We start from the raw sequence: 21,724 nt of genomic DNA, 5'->3' as shown, positions 1-21,724 counted from the left end.
ATATTTTATACGTTAATTATTTACATGAAATAGACATTTATGATTTTACCTTTCCCTTCTTTACCTTCCGTCTCTTCAATACTATTCGTTTTACTTTGTTCTCTGATTTTCTTCTGTTTTTTCTTAAATTTTTTGATTTTGGCTTGATCGTGTAGCCCCATTTTGAACTAAAGCGTGTCACCACTCACGCATCGCCTAGCGAGCGGTTCTAGACCAAATTCAGTTCTTTTAAAATACGCCAAATATCGTAAAATTCAATATTAAGAAATCTTTCCCTTTTATTATTAATTCTTATTTAGAAATTACTCAAAACTCTAATAAAATAATTATTTATCTTCAATTATTACAACTCTTCAATAAAAAATATAATGACACGAATAAATATATTTTCTCGTTATAATAAAAATTTCGTTTATGAGACCCAAGAATTTATAAATTTTTTAACAGCGTTGTCAAATATATAAATTTTGCTTGTCACGAGTGTTCGGCAGACTCAACAGTTCTCACTGAGCAAAGATACGGTAGCGGTAACCGCTGCGATCCACCTTGCAAAGCAATGTCGATTAATTAAATGACCTTTTGACTTCTTTTCGTAATCAAAAGGTCTTATTTACTACACCCACGGAACAAACTTTCATCGGTTCTCCAATATCCGCACGAATTAATTCTTCTATTTCTCGAGTGACTGTTTCACTTTTACTGAAGGGCAATCTTTGAGCTTTTCTCATCACAAATATTATCCTCACATTTATTAGTTACCTCAATTTCCATTTGTTTCAATGGCACTCGCTACACGTACAGTACCTACTCCCAGTCAAGTTGAAATTTGCTCTTCCATTTTCTTAGAAACTATATTATATTTTTAAATTTTGTTATCAACTTTTACCGCATTTTTATTATTTAAATAAGTAATTGAAGCTCCCATCCTCTTTTTTTTTTTCTCTAGCAGAGCTATTAATTATCTTCCTTATATCTCTAGTTAGAGGAGGAAGGTCATCCATTATAAATATCCTAGACCCCTTTAATTTAAATGCCGCTCTTCTAATCTTACATTTATCACCATAGTCCGAAAAACTACAATAAATCAACCTAGTTCTATCCTTCTGTTGTTGACCGCTCTAAACTAACATGACCAACACTTAATTTATTTCGAAAAACCTCCAATACTTTATCTCTAACCCGCGAGTCATCATTTTCCGACTCGGGTAACCCGCCTTAAAAACACTCAAACCGCTCCTGATTTAATGTAAACTCTCCAGGTCCATTCCATCGACCGATAAAACCTTGCCCGTATCGTAGGCAAATTTTTTCTCTAAATCCTCGAGTCTACCTTCTAAATTAACGATAGCTTCGTCCAAATTTTCTACCCAGGTAAGCTTCTGTCGAGTTTAGCAATCGTTCCTTCCGATTAGTATTCTGCTTCAAATTTAGTTGAATTAATAACGATATCCCATCCTTAATATCCAGTTCTCCCCGAAGTAACTCCAAAATCCTCGTCTCCTGCAATGGGTCAGGGTGAGAAATCTTAGATCTACCGTCCGACTGACTTACTGGTGAATAGGTCTTCTTTTAGACACGACGAATAATACCAATAATCTCACCCGAAAAAATTATTAATTATAATACGCCCAAAAGCGCGCTGCCCGATATTTCTATTAATTTTCAGAAAACAAAAGGATCGGTGTTTCGTAATGGAGGAAAACTTCATTTTTATTAACAATGTAAAAATTAATTTTCTTCTTCATTTTAAATATTTGGGGTTGAATTTTTTCTCCTCTGGAGTTTCTAATTATCATTTGGATTACATAAAGATATAGACGAGCTGTCTTTTGGCACCACGGACAAAAATGAGGATGAACAGTATTACTGTACAGTAATGTTTGAACTTTCTGGTGCTACGTTAAAGTCTAAATTGACATATTCGATTTCGGTTTGCAGTTTATTGAGAAAATTGAGAAGATGCTATTAATATATTTTAAAAGATTAGTTAAGCGCGAACGTTCGGTGCCCGGTTCTGTTGCAAGATTGGAATTAGACAGACCCTGGCTTGAAAATATTTTGTTGTTTTGGTCTAGGATTATTGATCTTACTCGTGGCGATCTTCGTTACCGTGTTAATGATTTTTTATTGAAGAAAGCAAATCCAAGTAACAGAAATTGGGTATTATCAATTAAAACATTTTTGACAATTTAGGCCATCGTTTTGTATTCTCGAATCATTCACAGCTACGGGTGAGAATTTATTTGTGTGATATAATACAACGAGATGTGATCGATTATGGAATCGAACCATAATTTATGTTTCGGTTCGGCGACGTAATATTTATGAAAGAAGTACAGGACCACCTATGAAAAGTTTGTTAACGCAATTACGTCTTAATATATACCGGATTATGTTTAGTGATCAGTATATAGATATTTCTGAGGAGCATTCTTGCCCGTATTGTATTACGATCACGATTGTATATTAACACATATTTTAGCGTCGTGCCCAGTTTTATATTTGTTAAAGAGAGAGACTCTCACTGACGATCTTTTAAAGAATTATTTGTGATAGAAATATGTCGAAGATAATGTTATATAAATTGTATAACTTTTTCGTTAAATCCCTCTATTACTCCCGTTAAGTGTATTGCTTAAGTACAAAATTAAGAGACCATTCGATGGCAGCTTATTTATTAATTTTGTTTTATTTTTCCCTCTTGTATGGGAGTACTTGTACTCGTATCAATAACAAATAAATAAATAAATAGAATAAAATAAAATATTAAAATGTTGCGTAAAGATATTACAACAGAAAGTTGCAGTCCCGTAGCCAAGAGTAAATCATCGAAAGACTCGAGGGCAAGCTGAAAAACTAACTGGTGTTTTTCTTTTTTCAGCCGGCACTAGGCCCATTAGCTGTAGTTTAAATGCATAAATAAGTAACGGTTGTCCAAGTTTACGTGACGGAAACAAAACCGTAGAATGTATTGTACTGTATTTATTGCATACGGACATTATTAAGCCGAGAGGATTAGCCACTTAATACTGCTTCTATTTTCTTATTTCTAGAATTAACATCAAAAGTAAGTTATTTTTATAAAACTGCTAAAATTAATCCCGAATGTTTCCAGAAAGATTTATTTCATTACTTAAATTTCAAAAAATTCTATAATTAAGAATTACAAATCATAAACAAACATTATAATTTATTGTATATATAGCTTATATTAGAACAAATTTTAAAGACAAAATTTTCAAAAATGTAAATAAAATGTAATCCAATTATCGATACATTTTACACCGATATCAGAAAAACAATGAAAAAGAAAATAACTCTATTTGTTTTTAAGATACATTTCGGTGTCGGGGGTTCTTTTTCGAAAGCTGTGTTCTACGAGAGTCGTGTGCGCTTTGCAATAAGGGCAGATGTTGTCCCAATCCATCAAATACAAAATACTCGGATGAATTTCACACGACTTTTTCAATCTTCCCCTTTCTAACATTCCACAAAATGTACATAGAATGATTCCTTTCGGTCTTTCGCACACGCAAACCTATAAAAACACAAGCAAATTAGCACGATCTTCACTTAATAAACAGTTTTTAAATACAATATATATAATACAGTATATACAGTATATTTAATTTTTGACTATCTGTTCTATGGACACCAAGAAAGTTTTCCCTCGTGCAAATCGTCAGTCGGGCAAGACCTACAAAACGGATGGGTGAGTGGTGAGGGATATATCCGGGACAGACCATCCGTAAAAAATCCTAGAGTCGCTCGTCCATATTCGATCCCGGGTCTTCCAGAGCAGCCATCAGCCATCCCGCCATTCTATTTGGAATTTAAAAGATGTTCACCTTCTAATGAAACGCCCCACTATATAGCTCTACTCAACTATAATCAAACACACTAATAACGTCCTCTCTTTCAGAAAAATTTGTCCCTTATTTTCAATTTTTTTTGTCTGGTAAATCTAGGTCTAAGCCAGCATTACCGGCTGAAACTATTGAGATCAATTCATACGCCGGTGTAACGCATTAAAGTATCCAGACTGTTAATAAAAAGCGGCTTTAAACATTTTATTTTCTGTTAGTAAAAATAACATTAATTTTATACGGGTAGCAACAAGGGCGTACCCAGCGAGGGGCAGGGAGGGGCAGCTGCCCCTCTCTAGAAGAAAAATTAAAGTGTAGTAATTGACACACAGCACAGACGTATCAATTCAGTATCGGTTTGAATTAGGGTTTCTCAAACGGGATCACGGGATCCCGGCTGTTTTTTTAACCCGGGAAATTCTTCTCGTCCCGAGAAATCCCGCAATTTCTTATTTTGTTGTTAAGGTTGAAGAAATTTTGTAAATATAAAGTATAATTAACTCACAAACTGTCAGAATACATTTGTATTTATTAATTTTAAACCTACTTATTAGTTTTTTTAATTTTTGCTGGTTATGGCACGTCACAAATGGTCAATAATCAACGCGTAGCTTATTTGTGACAGGACTCGGAAAATTCTTTACTTGTCAGAACCTCGAATAATTGCGCCGACGCTGTCTCAATTTTGACTCTGACAGGTTGTGCAAATCGAGCGAGGATAGAAACGAGTACGAAGTCTGCGAGTATGAACTTTTTCTTTATAAACCCGGTTATTAAAGCTAAACGAACTGCCGAATTACATTGTACTGGCTATAAGCTCGATGTTTCTATTAAAGCAGCCCAGGTAGGCAAATCGACAATACTAGAGAGCGAAAGAAGTACTACAATCTCGAAAACGAACTAGAAATCTGCTAGGTTACGGGTGAAAAAACACGTAACATCCGTCTTCTCTTAAATGCATTAAAGACGATTCTACCCGCATCCATCGAGTTGGAAGGAGCATTTTCGGTAGCGGGATTTTTCATTATTAAAATAATAACCAGATCGAGTGATGGGAGTATCTACCAGCTTTGGTTTTCAAAATCTTATAAAAGATCTACAATAATATTTTGTATTATGTTTTATTTAAAAAACAAAAATTACCTTCTGAGTTAGAACTTTGATCTAAGTTCATTTTTCTTCAAATTTTCGACTCTATTCAAAGGCATTTCTTTTTGTAAGCAGTTTTCAACAAACTTTAATAAATTGTTTCTATTTGTGAAAATTTCTACGTCATTCAAAGGTAATTTTAATGTATATTTTACACAGCATTATTAATATTGTGATTTTGGAGGTTGCGGAACGTATTAAATTACTTTTAAAAATGACAAATAATTATATCGTTCGATTTCGAGATATCTTTTGTATTTTAGAAATAATTAATTCTATCCCGGGACAAGCGAGAGACCGGGAGATGAAAAACTAGTTGAATAATGAATGTGACTAGATTAGAGCCTAGAGACATCTGCCGTGAAATCTTAGAACTATTTCGCTGTTCGCCGCTATTCTCGAACTCAAAGAAACTACGAGTTGCCCCCTCTAGTTCAGATCCTGGGTACGCCGCTGGGTAGGAACCATTGGGTCCCTCAGTTCTCTCTGGACTGGGGAAAAATTTCTAGCTCTCTTCTCTCAACGGTCCTTTGTACCGCTGATAATAAGAAAAAGAATAATCAGACGCCGGGCACGACGGTTCATCTTACAAAAAAGAGAGAATATTATATCAGTTGCGATGGTAGCGATTGAAAATTAATTGCATTAGTAAAATATACCACATTGGCAATTAGAAAAGTGTTTGACTATTACGTATAAATAATACTGAAGGTTTATATTTAATGTCATTAAGAGTAATTTGTTACGTGTGTCGTTCACAAACTGGTGCGTCAACGTGACACTACACTGATCCTTAAACAGCATCATATTTTATTATTTAAACGTTTGCGGCCATCTCCAGAATCTAAGGAAACTGGAATGTTGGAATTATAGAACATTTCTTATATATCGAACACATTTAAATTCGTAAATTACAGCGTTCTGCGTTTATACGTTAAATTTTAAAAATCCCTACGGGTGTACAATAGATTACCACCTATGGAATTTCGGGACTTTGAGTATATATTTGAACTCGGAGGACCGAGACGAGTTCAACGATACCCTACTTTTGGGCCGGAGGCAAAAAACAAGAAAGTTATCATACTTTTTTCGGCGATCGCGCGATGGTCGGGAATTGCGTCGCTCTCTCCGCTAAGCCTATGGCGTCACAGGCAGTCCGGCAAGTCGGCCATATATACCTTCAACAAAGGCAGATGTTGATCCACGAGCCCACTGATCGTCTACAGTTCGAGTTAAGTCCTTTTTGCACACCCTCGCGCCCGTCGACCTCGGGGGGCTACGGCTCCTCAGTCTCGCTATCGCTCGCGGTCGGCTAGTACTACGAGCCGATCGCCCTATCGCGATCGGGAGTCGCGATGCTTGAACAAAAGGAAAAACAAGGAACTGGCATTCGACTGTTCGTGCTCCCGACGGACTCCCCCCGGGAGGGGAGCCGCCGATCGTTTAACATCACTAGTTATTGATTCACGCTAGTTCTCGAACAAAAGAAAAAAAAGTGGCATTCGGCTTCCGTGCAATTTCTTTTTTTTAATTTGTTTGCAGACTTTACCGCGAGATGGCAGCACTAGCAACTATGATGCCGTCTACACGAAAGCATTAAAAAAGTATGATAACTTAAAAATATGATAACTTTTTTATTTTTCGTCTCCGGTCCAAAAGTAGGGTATCGTTGAACTCGTCTCGGTCCCCTCAGTTCAGATATATACTCAAAGTCCCGAAATTCCATAGGTGGTAATCTATAGTATCCCCGTCCCTACAAATAATAACAAAAATGGAAAAATAAATACATAATACAAATATGTAACTACTGTATGACGTAAACAACATGACTAAATATTTGCGTGTTCTCCCGAAGTCATCTTACCCCAGGGTTATTCGTACAGTTGCATATCTCGATAGAAAGGCTTATAGTCTTGGAGTAAAATGTACCATGCTAGATACGGTACTTCCATGCCATTGGGAAGCAGTTTACGTCTTTCTAATTCATATATTGGTGGTTTCTGGAGTGCTTTTAACAAGTTGCTTTCTCAATATGAGATTGATTTCCCACAGTCCGAGGAGTCTCTCTCCCTCTCGGACTGTGGACTGTTCTCCAGTATCGAGGATAACTGCAGCGCAATGCTGTACGTTTCTTTTTTCTATTGTATTCGTGTTCCTTTACTCTCGTGGAAGGTTGTATTCTATGCAGCGGCTAACGCTGTTCCGGTCTCCGAGCGTGATAGGAATTTCTTAGTTCTCGGAATGGTGTTTAGATCTATTGGATCTTTCGTATTGATAATGATGTTATATATACTGGGGTTGCACTCGTATATTAAAGACACGTTAAAAGAGTTAAACCGAATAAGAGGTAGCTAAACAACGTGGCTACACACACGCCAGCGGCGTTTCGCGACAGAAAACCGCAAGTTGAAAGCGCCTACAAGATACTCGACCAGTGGTGGTCACCCATAACGGACACCTAGATAAAACGTACAAAGAAAAGAAAAATAAAGGAGAGGCCAGTTGATACACAAGCGCGAGTTAAAATTTAAAAACAATTGTAAATATTTTTTATATCTTTTATACTTTAAAGTAATTCGTATGCTACAATGTAAAATATTTTAAAAAATTCTACCCTGCATTAATTTGCTGTTTTATTTTTGAAAACCAACATTTATTGTTCCGATTTGACTTAAAGTTCTTGTTTCATAATTTTCATTCCTTTATAATCAATTAACATTTTTCAAGGCCCCAGAAGGTCGGGTCCTTCTATGTAAATTTAACTGTTCGCCCGACACTTTTGCGCGTTATTCCGGCATAAACAGGTTAGCTAAGTTTGAATACGAACTTACAAAATGTGTCATCGCGAAATATTTGAAGCATTCATCTTTTAGAACTTAATACTGAAGAATTTCATGTGAATATAATTAATAATTATTAACTTTTTAAAAAAACATCACTATAAATACTAGAAATTTGATTACTTTTCGGGCATTCGAAGCCTTAGTAGCATGTTCCATTTCCTCGTTTAAATACTCGTATCGTACGCCGTCTAGCCAAGTTCTTATTTTTTTTAGAATATTCTATTTTATACTCCGATCACAATTTAAATGGACAAATACACGAATTTATCATTTTACAACTAGTATTAATTAATTATTTAATGATACCAATATTCATTGACTACCAATAATAATTTTCAATGGGTAAACCAATCAGAAATTTTAAAAAATTTACCTTTGGATAATTAGAAAATAACAGGAAGCTTAGTTGATTAACATTTTACTTATTTGAGTCTTTGCTTTTGAATACTTTAAAAAATTACCAATTCTTGAAAATTTCTTTGAAGGTAATTAATCTATAAAGAATCTATGTTTATATTCAAAATACAGTTGCACATCATATCAATACTACCGTAATGGTAATGTAATTTTTCCCTGTTTTGACTCTTTGCTTTTTAAAAAGACTAGTAATGTAATCAACACATTTTCTCCTTTATCTTCACCTTCTCCCGTGTTTACTTGAGGTCGGCATTTCCTTCTCTAATACGTTTCTTCCATTTCTCCCTATCGAGGGCTTCTTCTCTCTTAAGTCCCCTCTGGTTCGAGTCTTCTTCCACTTTGTCTTTCCGGCGCATCTTTGGTCTTCCTCTTTTCCTCTTTCCTTTTACTACCAGTTTTCCATCTTCTTTCCGACGTAATTGTCGCTTCTTCGCTCTACGTGACCAAACCGTCTTAGCCTACATTCTTGCTTCTTTTTGCTCGAGGGGCCCGCCTTAACGGAATCTTTAATAAAATCGTTCCTTATTGTATTCTTCCTCGGTACTCCACACATCCGTCTCGACATTCTCGTCTCCGCCATCTCCGTCTTTCTTTCTTGGGCTCTTGTTATTATTGCCCGTGTCTCCGCTCCGTATAACATTGCGAGTCTAACAACTGATTTATACAATTTTTCTTTCGGATTGCGGCTAACTTTCTTGTCACATAACGCGCCGCTCGGCTTCCTCCGGTTCGTCCGTCCGCATCGAATTCTATGCCGCACCTCCGAGTTCGATCCTCCTCCCGTCTCGACAAATGTCCCGAGATATTTAAAACTCGGAACAAAAGAGAGCGGCACGTTTCGGATTTTAATATTACGCTCGTCTCTACCGTTCGGAGTCGTATAAGTTGTTTTAGTTCTGCTAATCTTCGTGCCCCTTTCTTCCAAAACTTTCCTCCAATCTTCCAGTTTCTTCTCTGTCTTGGTTTGGGAAAGTTCACACGGCACAATATCATCCGCAAACGGCGCGAAGTGCGAGGCTCCGTGGAGCATACTCCGCGGAGCCTCGCACTTCGCTTCACCCACCGACGCGTCCATTATCGGGTCAAACAAATAAGGGCTAAGGACCGATCCCCGATGTAAACCGACATTAACCAAGAACCCTTCTGTTGTGCCCACATTACTCTTAACTCGGGTCTCTGCTCCCTCGTACATATCCTTGGCGAGCCTAACATATTTTTCTGGAACATTCTTTTCTCTCAAACATCTTCATACCTCTTGCCTCGGTACCCTATCGTACGCCTTTTCTAATCTACGAACACCATGCGCAAATCTTTCCGCGTTTCCCTGTGCCTTTCCATCGGCTGTTTTAGAGCAAAGATAGCATCAGTCGTACTCTTTTCCGACCAAAAGCCAAACTGTTCCTCTCCAATCTCAGATTCCTGCCTAATCTTTCTTTCTACAATTTTCTCCCAAATCTTCATAGTATGGGACAATAGCTTTATACCTCTGTAATTTCCGCAATTCTGTACGTCCCCTTTACCTTTAAAGATCGGCACCAGAATGCTCTTCTTCCATTCATCTGGGATCTTCTCCCGCTGCCAGAGTTTCTTCATAAGGTCTCAGAAAATATCAATTTCCTCCTTACCCGAACCTCTTTGAGCCTCAACCGGTATCCGATCGGTGCCTATTGCTTTCCCCATCTTCATTTTCCTAAGCACACTTTCCGTTTCTTCTCTGCTGATATCTTGCACCACTCTTTCATTTGCCTATCCATTCTCTTATAAAGTACTGGGGTTTTCTTCATTCAATAAATTCCGAAAATATACTTTCCATCTTTGCTCGACCCTTTCGTAATCTTGTAATACCACTCCTTTATCATCTTTAATCAGTTTAATAGAGGTAAAATCTTTTGATGCCTTATCTCTTGCTTTGGCAATTTTCATCAACTGCCTTTCTCCGCCTTTCCTTTCGAAAACTTTATAAGCCTCTTCTAAAGCCTTTGCTTTCGCGATAGCCACCGCCTTTTTAGTCATTTTATTTGCCAAATGGAAAGTTTCTTTATCTTCGGGCCTTCCCATCAAATCCCACATTTTCTTTGCCTCTTTTGTTTAACTGCGGATTGTACCTCAGCATTCCACCAAAGTTCCTTTCCTTCTGGCTATCTCTTTCCTGAAGTTTTTCCAAAACTTCTTCTCCAACTTTCAAAATGCAATTACTATTCAGCAACCACCATGTTTGTACAGTACATCATCCGGGAGCTGGATTTCCTTTAACACTTTTACCTTAAACTCTTTCCTTAATTCCTCCTCTTTTAATCTCCACCATTTGATCCTTTGTTCAATCTGGCTAACACAATTCTTACAATGGCCCATAAGAAAGTCACAATCCGCCAGGAGAACTATACGTTGTGCAGTAATACACAACGTAGAGTATTTCTCCAATTAACACCTTACTGTTTCTCACTTCACTCAGATGTCTCTTGCGGTACAAGAAAAATCAGTCTGGTTGGATCTACCTTCACTCGTGTATGTAACCAGTTGGTTCGCTTTCTTCTCAAAGTTAATTAGCTCAAGGTCAAAAGCCACAGCACGATCGACTAGTCTTTCTCCCTCTCCATTCCTTTCTCCCACACGCCACCTCCCAAGAACTCTCCTTTCTGCATTTTCTCTTTCAAACACGACCATTTAAATCGCTCCCACAAATTAATCTCGCGTTCATAGGAATACACATTATAACTTGGTCAAGATCTGTCCAAAAGTTTGTCTTTTCTTCTTCTCCACTACCTGGTTGAGTGCCCACACTACTTCTGTAGTGCACACACAATCGTAATGAAAATTCCACCAACGTCCAACTTAACGCTCATAATTCTATCACATCTTCGTTTAACCTCACAGACTCTGTCTTTTAGAACTTTATCAATTACAATGCTAACTCCATTCCTTCCTCCTTTATTCGCTCCACTCACAAACAGCTCGTACCCTTCAGCAAGTTCTTTAGCTTTATTTCCTTTCCATCTTGTCTCTCGCGGGCACAAGACGTTCACTCTCCTTCTTTGCACACGATCAACCAACTCTCTACTCTTCCCATTTAACGTTCCGATGTTTAAAGTACCTATTATTATTATACTTGTCTTCCTCTTCTCTTTCTGGACTGACTTCTTTATCCCAACCCGTTTTTGGTTCGGTAGCCCCAGCTCATTTTACATAGTTTTCGGGCGACACGACTGCGCATCTCTTCGGGGGGACACAATTATAACTTACTTGTAGTCTAGCTGACATTCCATGTAGTTTTGGCATAGGTTTTACGGCCGGATGCCCTTCCTGACGCCAACCCTATTTGTTATAAGGATATATATATATATATATAATTTGTTTTAATATTCAAACCACAGCGGTTATCGAACTCCGTTCTATTGAAATTCGAATTCTATTCGAATTTAGAAACCACACGATTAAATGTTTAAATTCGAACCGCGTGAAACAACACATTTTATAATTACATATTTAAAGTTAATTAAAAGCTTATAATCGTCGACAGCGTTTAAATTCGTTTATTTGTTAAACGAATAATGAAAGGACTATTTCATTATTTATTTCAAGCATATTTATACACTCGAATCATTTATTTAAATTGATAATTAATCTACCTCCATTTTCGTCAAAAAATTTGCCTTAAATATCGATGTTTCGGGCATATATTTCGTTCTTATCAAAACACTCGGAGGAATTTTTTTCACTCTTCTTTCTAAGCGCTAGGAAAGCATTTTATTTTTATGCCAATGGGTTTGACCTATCCATAAGGGTCCACCAATTGGTCGGTGAGAGATTAAACCGAACACATTCGAGAAAAATTCCATGAAAAATTTTTGAGATTCTGATCTTGGCTCGAGCTGTGGCTAGTCGGGTTCTCAAAGCGGCCGGCTGACGCTTTTTAACGCTCGTTATCGGGCTTAACTATTTAGCTAAATTGTCGATTGGTAAATAGTTGCAAACCCGGCTCGATTAGCGCTGCCAGATGTTTTTTAAAACAGGATATGAAATTAAAAAACATTTTTCTGGTACAACTAGCAAGTTGCCTAATTTGAACCGTAACGAGTTGCTTTCGTTGTATCTGTCCACTGTAGGACGCGATTTGTCTCATTGCTGCGAGTAGTCGAAAATTTGTTGAAAAAGTTGTTTTCCGTTTTTAAAATTCCGAAAGAGTATGTGAAATCAACTGGAAATGCATTGCGAATGGCTGTTGCAGCTAATATAAATTGGACTTACGGTTTTGAATGTGTGTAGTAGGACGGACGGTGTTCCTAAAGCTAAAATAAGATGCTATTCGTAACAAGATTCGGTGCGCGCTTCTAATTGACAATACAGCTAAGTAAGCAAACCAATAGTATAGTTTGTTTCGTACGAAACGAAGTAAACTATGGTTTGCTTACTTAGCTACTTGTCATTTAGAAGCGCATCGTGTCTGCAGTGTCTCAACTGGATACACATTCGTCGTACTGAGGTAAAAAAACCGAGTAAACAAAAATACTGTACTACTGCTCTACCTGCGCTTTGAGGTGGGTTCTTTCTGGTAGTCTACATCTCTACATTATATCACAGGGAGGTTTATATGTTATATAGGTTATAGGTTATCAAATGTTATAAACTAAAGTTAAAGTATAAATTAAGTATTGGTTTTGCAGCCCTACCAAAAATGTAATTATCTCTAATGGGCCACAAACGTATTTTCAGTTATTAGTTTATCACGAATTTCTTTTTATTCTGCCACTTTAGTTTAATGTTTAAGTTTCTTCATCTTTCTTTCTTTTTTTCGTTACATTTTTTAACGTTTTGAACAATTTTTTAATTCTTAGGATGAAGATTTAATTTCATCGGATTTTGGAAGCGATCCAACGCAGAAAACCTGTGTCCAATTTAACGGACGATGTCAACAGTTTAGAGTATTTGTAATCTTACTTTTATTAAATAATTTTTTCGTCGCGGTAAATATACGACGAGGAGGTACGTACAGTACATTACTTTGCCTTATTTCCGTATATGTTTACTTTTCGCAATGTTTTATGTTTGTGTGCCAAAGAAATATTAAAAACCGATGTAATTTAAGCAACTTTCTTCTATAAGATATAGTAGAATTCTAAATATACTTTTAATTATACAAGTGGAAATTTTGCGTCTTAGAGAGCCCCAAAATTTACTCTTTTGTGTAAAAAAGTATATAAAATGTAATATTAAAGTTTCTTTAAACACTAGTGAAGATCAATTTTTATTTTTATCTGTTTTATTAATTGGGCTGCAATTTGAAAAAATTGTGGACTTATAAATTTCCATTGTAGTCCGTCCGTCTTTAGATAGATGAAAGACGAGACCAGAAATAGAAAACTTAGAGGTTTGTTCGTTTGGTTAAGTTATGGCAACCCAACGCTTGAGCGATCTGTCTAGGGGGAATGTCTTCCCGGAAGGTCTTTATAAAGGAAATTGGTCCTTATTTAGGCGTTACAGACGCGGAGAAAACCCGGAAAACTTCATGTGGCCAGCCCATCCGAGCGAGGCATAAATCCACGACTGAACTCCCAGTGTTCAGGAAGGCCCATATTAACTATATATACATATATATTAAGTATATTAACTATGTCATGTTATTTCAAGTCAAAAATTTTTCCCTGAAAGATAGATGACCGGCACCACTCCACTCCATTGATTAACGGAAAAGTATGATGTACTGTACATGCGGGGCAAGACACCACTAATTTGAGGTGGAAAGCATATATTTTAAATTTGCAGCCGGGCATTGTGACGATGTCACAATAAATAATTGCGTGTTTAATTTGTGTAGGGGAAAGTGGTGCAAGATGGGGCCAAGGGGAAAGACGGGGACGTCTGTTTATTCGCGGTTAACGCGCTCTCATCTAGCTGTTATTTGGGGAACTAAATGTCAACCTCAAAAAGAATCGCGGGACGAGAGAAAGTCCGAATCGCTCTCTTGGTTTGGAAGTAAGAACGTTTTCCATGTTTTAGCAATACTTCGTCTAATTTTACGCCCGCTACAAAGTTTCTACAAAGTAGGTATCGTTGTGAACTTTTACATTACCTTTTAGACGAAGATATTATGGTACTCGAAATAACCTTTAAGACTGTAATTGTTTAGTTTTGAAATAAAGTTGACCCGTGTTTGCAGTCGGTACGAAAAGTGCACGTCGGGGCGAGACGGGATACCCCGTCTCGCCCAAGGTTGACCACGAATACGGCCAATGAATCGAGAAGTATTTTCGGTGGCAGACATTATCGCTGCAGAGACGAGAATCGGGCCCCTGCAGCAGCAGGACGCATCAGAATGCTCGTTTTGGGACAACCAAAACCATAAAAACGGAGGTATGCCTAATCTAAGCGAAGAAACGGTCACCGATTACACCACTACAAGTAGGCCTACTCTCAGTTTTTACTCGAGTCTCTTCCATAGAAATAATGCCAATTCCACACGTTGGAACCAAGAAATAAATCGAAAATAGCGGAAGGAGAGGGAAAACAGCTACCCTAACAGATAGACCGTACAAGCAGCAGCCGATGGAACAACAAAAACAATCGACAACAGTTTCGACACCCCCAAGAAAACGTCTTTGTTTACCGAAAGAAATTTCGTAAAATCAAAAGTTACAGGCATCGGCAAGGGTAGGCCTAACAAGAAACAAAAGACAAATGACAGAATGCCTCTATTGTGGATGGTTGTAATCTGCATCTACAGAGAGTTAGGCTAAATGTAGTCGTTGTGATAAATGGGCACACTGTTCTTGTGCCAGTATTAAAGAAAGTGACAGTTTAACCATTTAATTTGTCCGTCTTGTATATAAAAATAATATCTCCATCTTGCCCCACCTTTACATGTAATCTTAAAATATTAAATTTTCTTGTTTTTAAAAAACGTTTTTCAAAAATTAAATTATATGTTTCTTCTTTCTTTCTTTGATGCCTAGCTAGCATTTGGTTGGGGGTGTCCGCGCAACCAGTACGCTGCTGTGGGTGCCACAGGAAGTCGAGCCTTCTCCCCAATGCTCCTCCACTGCCTTCGATTCATGGCTGCTGCTTTCGCCTGCTTCAGATCAAGCCGTTGGTCCTTGAGGTCCTTTTCAATTTGTTTGGTCCACGTTTTCTTGGGTGTGGTGAGTTGGATTTTCCACAGGGTAGGTCGCCGTCGAAAGAGCAGTTGGTGAGGTATTCGGTTAGTATCCAATTCGGCACACATGGCCAAACCATCTCAGCCAGATGCCTACAGCTGGTTGCTGTAAGCATCTGGTCCGGATGGCGTTGTTGGTAATGCGATCCCAAAGGGAGATACCGAGAATCTGTCTCAAGCATCTCATTTGACAGGTCTCAAGTTTGGCCAAATCTGTCTTAAACAGGGTCCAAGTTTCTAATCCATAGAGAAGGATTGGCATGACCAGTGTACGAAACAGGCGGATCTTGGTCATCATGGAGATGTTATTCTTTTTCCATGCACACCATTCGAGTGAGGCAAATGCATGGGATGCCTGTTCAATTCGGGCGTGGGTTTCTTTTGACGATGCCAGTTTCCTCTCCCGGATCAGTGACTCAAGGTATTTGAACTCTTGCACCTGCTCAATCTGGACTCTATTGAGGTAAACTATATATTATATATTATAAAATGTTGTATATTTAGGCGGTTAAGTTTTATACATTATCGTAATGTATAAAACTTAACATTATCGTTCTCATCAAAGTGGTTGCCATCTTATGACTTTTCAAACCTTAAAGTCCTCATTTTGCCCCACGTTCCCCTATTTCTATGGATTTTGAAGATAAATGAAGCGTCATATTCATGACTAGTCAGGGCTCAACAGCTCACTCAGCCAGTGACCGAGCAGTTAACGTGCCAGCCTACCGCTCTGGGAATCCAGAAACGAATCTGGCCGGAAAAAATTTTCAGGAATTTTTCGGAGATGGTCCTTCCCGAATATATCGGGTCTTCCCTCACCAGTGGTCTAGTGGATAAAACCACTAAACACAGGTGGTTCGCGCTTCGCCAACGGGTTTCTTCAGGTTTGTAACACTTAAATGGGCCATTTTCCTATAAAAGACCTCCGGGAGGCATTCCTCTTGGCAGCTGTCGAAGGGAATGGCGATCACTCATGTGTCGCATTGTCGTATGCAAATAATACCAATTGTCCCTCACCATTCGGTCTTTCCATTGTGCGCCTGATTGAACATACAATGAACTTAATGAAAATCCACTCGTAGGGCCTACGTAGCAAACAGATTCATGTAAATATTTTAAATATTAAATGTTGATTATTAGATAAAATACATTTTAATTTATTCTAACTTTTTATCTTTTAGCGATTATAAAAGTATTCTATATACCGGTATTTAGTTTTTCGATGTGATATTTATTTGTACATTTATTCTTAAGGTTATTTGAAAGCTAAAAATTAAAATTATTCAAATTTTCAGAAACCACAATTGGAAACAAACATAAACTTCACGAATTTCGGTTCTAATGCACTAAATTTGCTTTATCTTTAGGATTTCTTAATTCATAAATTAAACAAATATTTAATTAATATTGTCTGTCGTTTGTCTGTTTATAAATTCACTAAATTTAAAAATTAGTTTCCTATTTATGCCCCTAAATTCAAGAAAACATATGTAATTAAAAATGTATAGTATACAAAAACACTCACCCCATATACGGGTCTTAGTTAATGGATTACAGCAACCTTGGTTATCATAACATATAACCTTTCTCTTTATACATAGAGGCTCAAAAGTTGGCTAACCGTTGTAAATATATTGTTGTCTTATTTGAATATGAATGACTCCCGATGTGTTGAAGTCAGAAAGAACTAAATCAAATTATTCAATATATTGAAAGTTCACTATATCGAGTGTAATTACAGTACAGCTAATCTTATAATATAATCGAGATGGATTGATGATAACAATAATAATAATAATAATAATAATAAAGCAAAGATTAATTAAAGAATACCAAAGTAGGTTAAACGCTATTCTCAGAACACAGTTAAAGCAATAAACACATATGTCTTCCCAGTACTCACATATTCTTTTGGAGTTATATTGATACATTGGACTCACACAGATCTCGAGCAACTCCAAAAGAAAACAAGAACAACACTTACTAAGCATAAACAACATCATCCTAAATCTGCAATAGAGAGATTAACCCTTCCACGTAAAGATGGCGGACGTGGCCTGATCGACATAATAAACCTTTACTACAAACAAATACGGACACTGCGAGAGTTTTCCTACGAAAAACAAAAAACATCACAACATAAAGCAGTAACTTTAGCAGATTCAAATAACACACCATTAAATTTACACTCACAAACATATAAAAAGCATAGATACCATTAAGCAGTCGTGGGTTGAAATGGCAGGCATCCCTACGACCTGGCCCAGGATTTCGTTGACAAAACTGCGTCAAACGGCTGGTTAGCTCGGGGATGCCTCTTTGGGGAGACGGAAGGATTCGTGATCGCCATACGGGATCGGGTCATAAATACTAAAAACTACAGAAAACACATACTCAAAAATACAACACTCGCAAACGACACATGCAGAAAATGTCACATCATGCCAGAAACTAGAACACATCACTTCTGGTTGCAAGCCGCTGACACAGAAAGATTATTTACATAGACATAATCAAGTAGCAAATATTCATCAAGAGCTTGCAAAGATTAAATTAGACACAAATTAGTAGCTATCCACGAACCATACTACAAATACATTCCACAGACGGTATTGGAAAACAACACGCACAAAATGTACTACGACAGAGCCATAATCACAGATAAGTGTGATAAGACAGTGTGATGTCCGGTCTATTGTGATAAAACAATTTATCACAATAGACCAGACATCACACTCATTGACAAACAAATAAAATCACATACATTATAGATATATCTGTTGCAAACACTCACAATGTACAAAACACAAGAACTGAGAAAATCAGCAAGTACACAAAACTCGCCTAGGAAATAAGGCATATGTAGAGAGGATGGATAGGATGCTTATTGTACTGTACCTGTTGTTCTCTCCTGTACAAGTGTCACATCACACAACCACACACCACACAAAAGCCTGGGAACATTACAATTGAATTTTAACGTTACATAGGGGTATAATTTCTTGTTACTTTGAGATTTTATCTATGTAACTTATATATAAAATTTGTTTATATTTTGCAATTTTTTTATATACAGCGAATTTTCAAAGAACGAGCTAAATCATTCACTATAAACACAAAAAATAGCAGGCGATAAACAGAATTATTCGCTATATCGGGCGGTCACTATATCACGAATCTTTTATACTCTATTTAACAGGGGTGGGCAAGCAAGAGTTTAGTGGGAGCCAAAATGTAGGTTTTGCAAAATGCACGGGAGCCGCTGTTCTGTACTGTGGTGGCGGATAGTACGGTAAGGCGAGCGATTTTATTATATAATATAAATATAATATAAAACAAATATCGAATTTTTTAATAAACATATTTTCACAGAATTATAAAAATAAAACTGTAAAAAAAATGATAAAAAACAGAAACGAACGCTTTCGGCAAGAGCCGCATTGGCCCACGTCTGCCTATTATATACAAACTTCTAAAAAATTGTTCAAACCGAGACCCATCTTTTTCGATATACAAATTACGACAAACGCAATACCAAAACACAGTTAAGCGACGTTTAGTCCATCCTCTATAAATAATTTACTTTTCAACATTTATAAAAATATTCAATTTATCTAAAACTAAAGCTTTAAAGATTTTAATGTGGAAATAAAAATTGATCTCGTCTTTCGCTACTTGTTCGAATTATTTTGCTATTGACACCGCTATCTGTTTTACGATTATCGAGGTGACTCCTTCTACTGTCGACAGAAGACATAAAATGCGTTCCACCGAAAAATTCAACAACGCTTTTTTCTTTTCTCCTTTCTTCTTAAAGTTTATTACATACGTTAGGATTTGGAAACGGGGTGGCACGTTTCGTGGTTAAATGTATGGTAACATCGATGGCTTAATCTTATATAAAAGACAGAAATGTTACAAAAGTGACACGGCAAATGAGTTTCCACTTTCTGCTCACTCGCAGATTAGATAAACCGCATAATAGAACAATAAAAGTCGAATATATAACCCGAATGATTAAAGGGGAAAAATGATTCCTTTTAATTTTTATGTAAATTTTAATCGTGAATGGTTTATTAAACGTGTAAATTGTTAAAACACGGTTAAACCAGTATCTTTAGGTGAATATTTTTAAGTTATATATATATATATATATATTTTTTTTTTTTTAAGAATGTGGTATATTCTAAAATATTCACAAATGTGGATTTAGATGCGCAATTTTTAATTTGATAATTTATTTATTCAAACATTTATTCGTTTATTAATTTAAGAAATAAAAAATATAGCCTATTAATCGGTTTGTCGGTATTTAAAATCAGAAAATTTATAAAAAATTCGATTTGTTTACTCTTAAAAATCAAAAATTTTATTTCGCTTATTTAAATGGAATAAAATAAATTAAAACATCAAACGGATTTGTATTTCTAGACAATAATTATACAATCGCGAATTATCTAAAACAGTTTAAGTATTATTTTTCAACATTTATTAAAGGATTTAGATTTTCTTTTTTTAAAATTCTATTATCGATCCTTATACAATATTTTCAATTTTGTACGAAATCTTCGATGTTCCCCCCACGAAAGTTATTGCGTCGCTCGAGAGTAAACATAAAAGAAGGAAGAAATAGTTAGATGAAATACTGCTAAAAGGTGTCTACTAACGATCTTAAAATATTTTATTGGATCATTGAACAAACTCGAACCCCTTCGGACCATTTTTGTGAAAAAATTCAAGCATCTACGCATAGATATTGATTCAATGCGATAGCGCTTTTTAAAATTTTAGATATTATCTTTAATTAAATTTAATGCGAAATACTTTGTTATACAAATCTTATTTTTTTATTAGTTAAAACTTCGTGTGTATGTATATAGGGCTTATATATAGAATATTTAAATATTCTTTTAAAAATTCTGATATAAGATTTTAAAATATGGTTTTTTGTGGTATTAGTCGTACTTTTTAAAATATAATATTTAAATATATGGCTGTATTTCCGGATAAATTTTATTTTAGATTCGTAACTTTTTAGTGAAATTTATAATTTAAAGAAAGTCGAGAAATAATTTTTTATTTTAACGGGAGTACTGCGGTTTCGGTACATTGTTACTGATGTTTTGCTTTTAAATCTTGCGATCGATCTATGTACTGTCAGTTTAGCGCACGATACGAGTATATTCGCTATTGAAATTGGCACCGAACACGCTAGTTCGGGTTTATAATTTTACATACGTGTGATTTCTCGATGATAATGTAGTTTACGATGCAAAAGACGTCTGCGTAGTAGTAATTCGCAGATACCTAAGGATTCTCTACTTAATATTTATAGAGAAGATATTAGTGAGTATTTACGAGAGTGACGCTATTCCAGACAGCGCTATAGCCAGGTTTCATTATATATAGATTTGCTAAACAGCTGGGAATAGGGAAGGCACAGTGGGGTTAAAAAACTAGTGTGGATGCGTCATCATTTTTTGTGTACAAATGGAAAAAGGAGTGAAAAGAAAAAAGAGAGGAAGGTCGAGGTATTTCTTTTGACTATTTGACTGTCATGACCTGGAATTTCCATCTCATCACGTTATTTTCTATCCAATTCTGCAAAAAATAATAAATAATTTTGTTCAAAAAATTAAAATTTAATAAAATTACAATCTTCAATCTTTACCAAGCAAGACTAGGACATTTTAAAGTTATTTTTAAATGTCTTTTTAAAGGGGAAAAAAGGATTAGTTGACAAAAATATAAAAATTTACAAGGATTTTTCTGTCAAAAATGTAAAAAAATAATGATAAATGTAGTACTCGCTTTTATTTCTGTTGACAATAATTGAGTATATTTGCATTTAAGTCTTGTCAAGATTTTTTCCAATTAAAAAGGATTAAATAAAAACAAACAAAAAATGTACTGGTAAAAGTAAAGAATTGTTCAAAAAAAGCTCTCCTTATTTTAATTAATGTCAATTTGAAAATATCATAAATTTAATGTTTGATTTTAAAGAATTAAACTCATACCAGGAAATTAATAACACATAAACAATTTGCAGGATCGCAAGTTCGACGTGGATCAAATTCATCAGGATTTCAATTTTTTAACTTTATTATAAATAATAATCCTACCTTAAATAAAGGTAGGATTATTATTTATTATTGTTATTTAATGGAAGGAAAAGGCTTCTAATGTTTTATAGCTTAGGATCTCAATCAGTCTAAATCTGGCCTTTTAAGAAATGAAGAGAAGAATGGAGGAGATTGTTGAGAACCTATAAGTCTAAGGATCAGTAATAGAGAATTTCTTAA

At 36.0% G+C, this 21,724-nt stretch overlaps 1 protein-coding gene across 2 annotated transcripts in view; it reads right to left on the bottom strand.

The window, feature by feature from the left end:
* The window catches only part of pit (pitchoune), a 73,794-nt gene extending 65,781 nt beyond the window's left edge, over positions 1 to 8,013 (bottom strand). The window contains exons 1-2 of one of the 2 annotated variants that reach the window (XM_067262620.1): positions 7,979 to 8,013; positions 50 to 208 (exon numbers count right to left, since the gene is read on the bottom strand). In XM_067262620.1, coding sequence (XP_067118721.1) covers positions 50 to 161 — 112 coding nt within the window. In that variant the 5' untranslated portion in view covers positions 162 to 208; positions 7,979 to 8,013. Of the gene's footprint in view, positions 1 to 49; positions 273 to 7,978 lie in introns of those variants that run through there. The other variant, XM_067262621.1, reaches the window with a different exon arrangement.
* Positions 8,014 to 21,724: the final 13,711 nt, after the last annotated feature.

The sequence above is a fragment of the Centruroides vittatus genome, unplaced genomic scaffold (genome assembly GCF_030686945.1).
Source record: "Centruroides vittatus isolate TY-2023 unplaced genomic scaffold, ASM3068694v2 contig_150, whole genome shotgun sequence".
Lineage (NCBI taxonomy): Eukaryota > Metazoa > Arthropoda > Arachnida > Scorpiones > Buthidae > Centruroides > Centruroides vittatus.
This window is presented reverse-complemented; position numbering and strand designations above follow the sequence as displayed.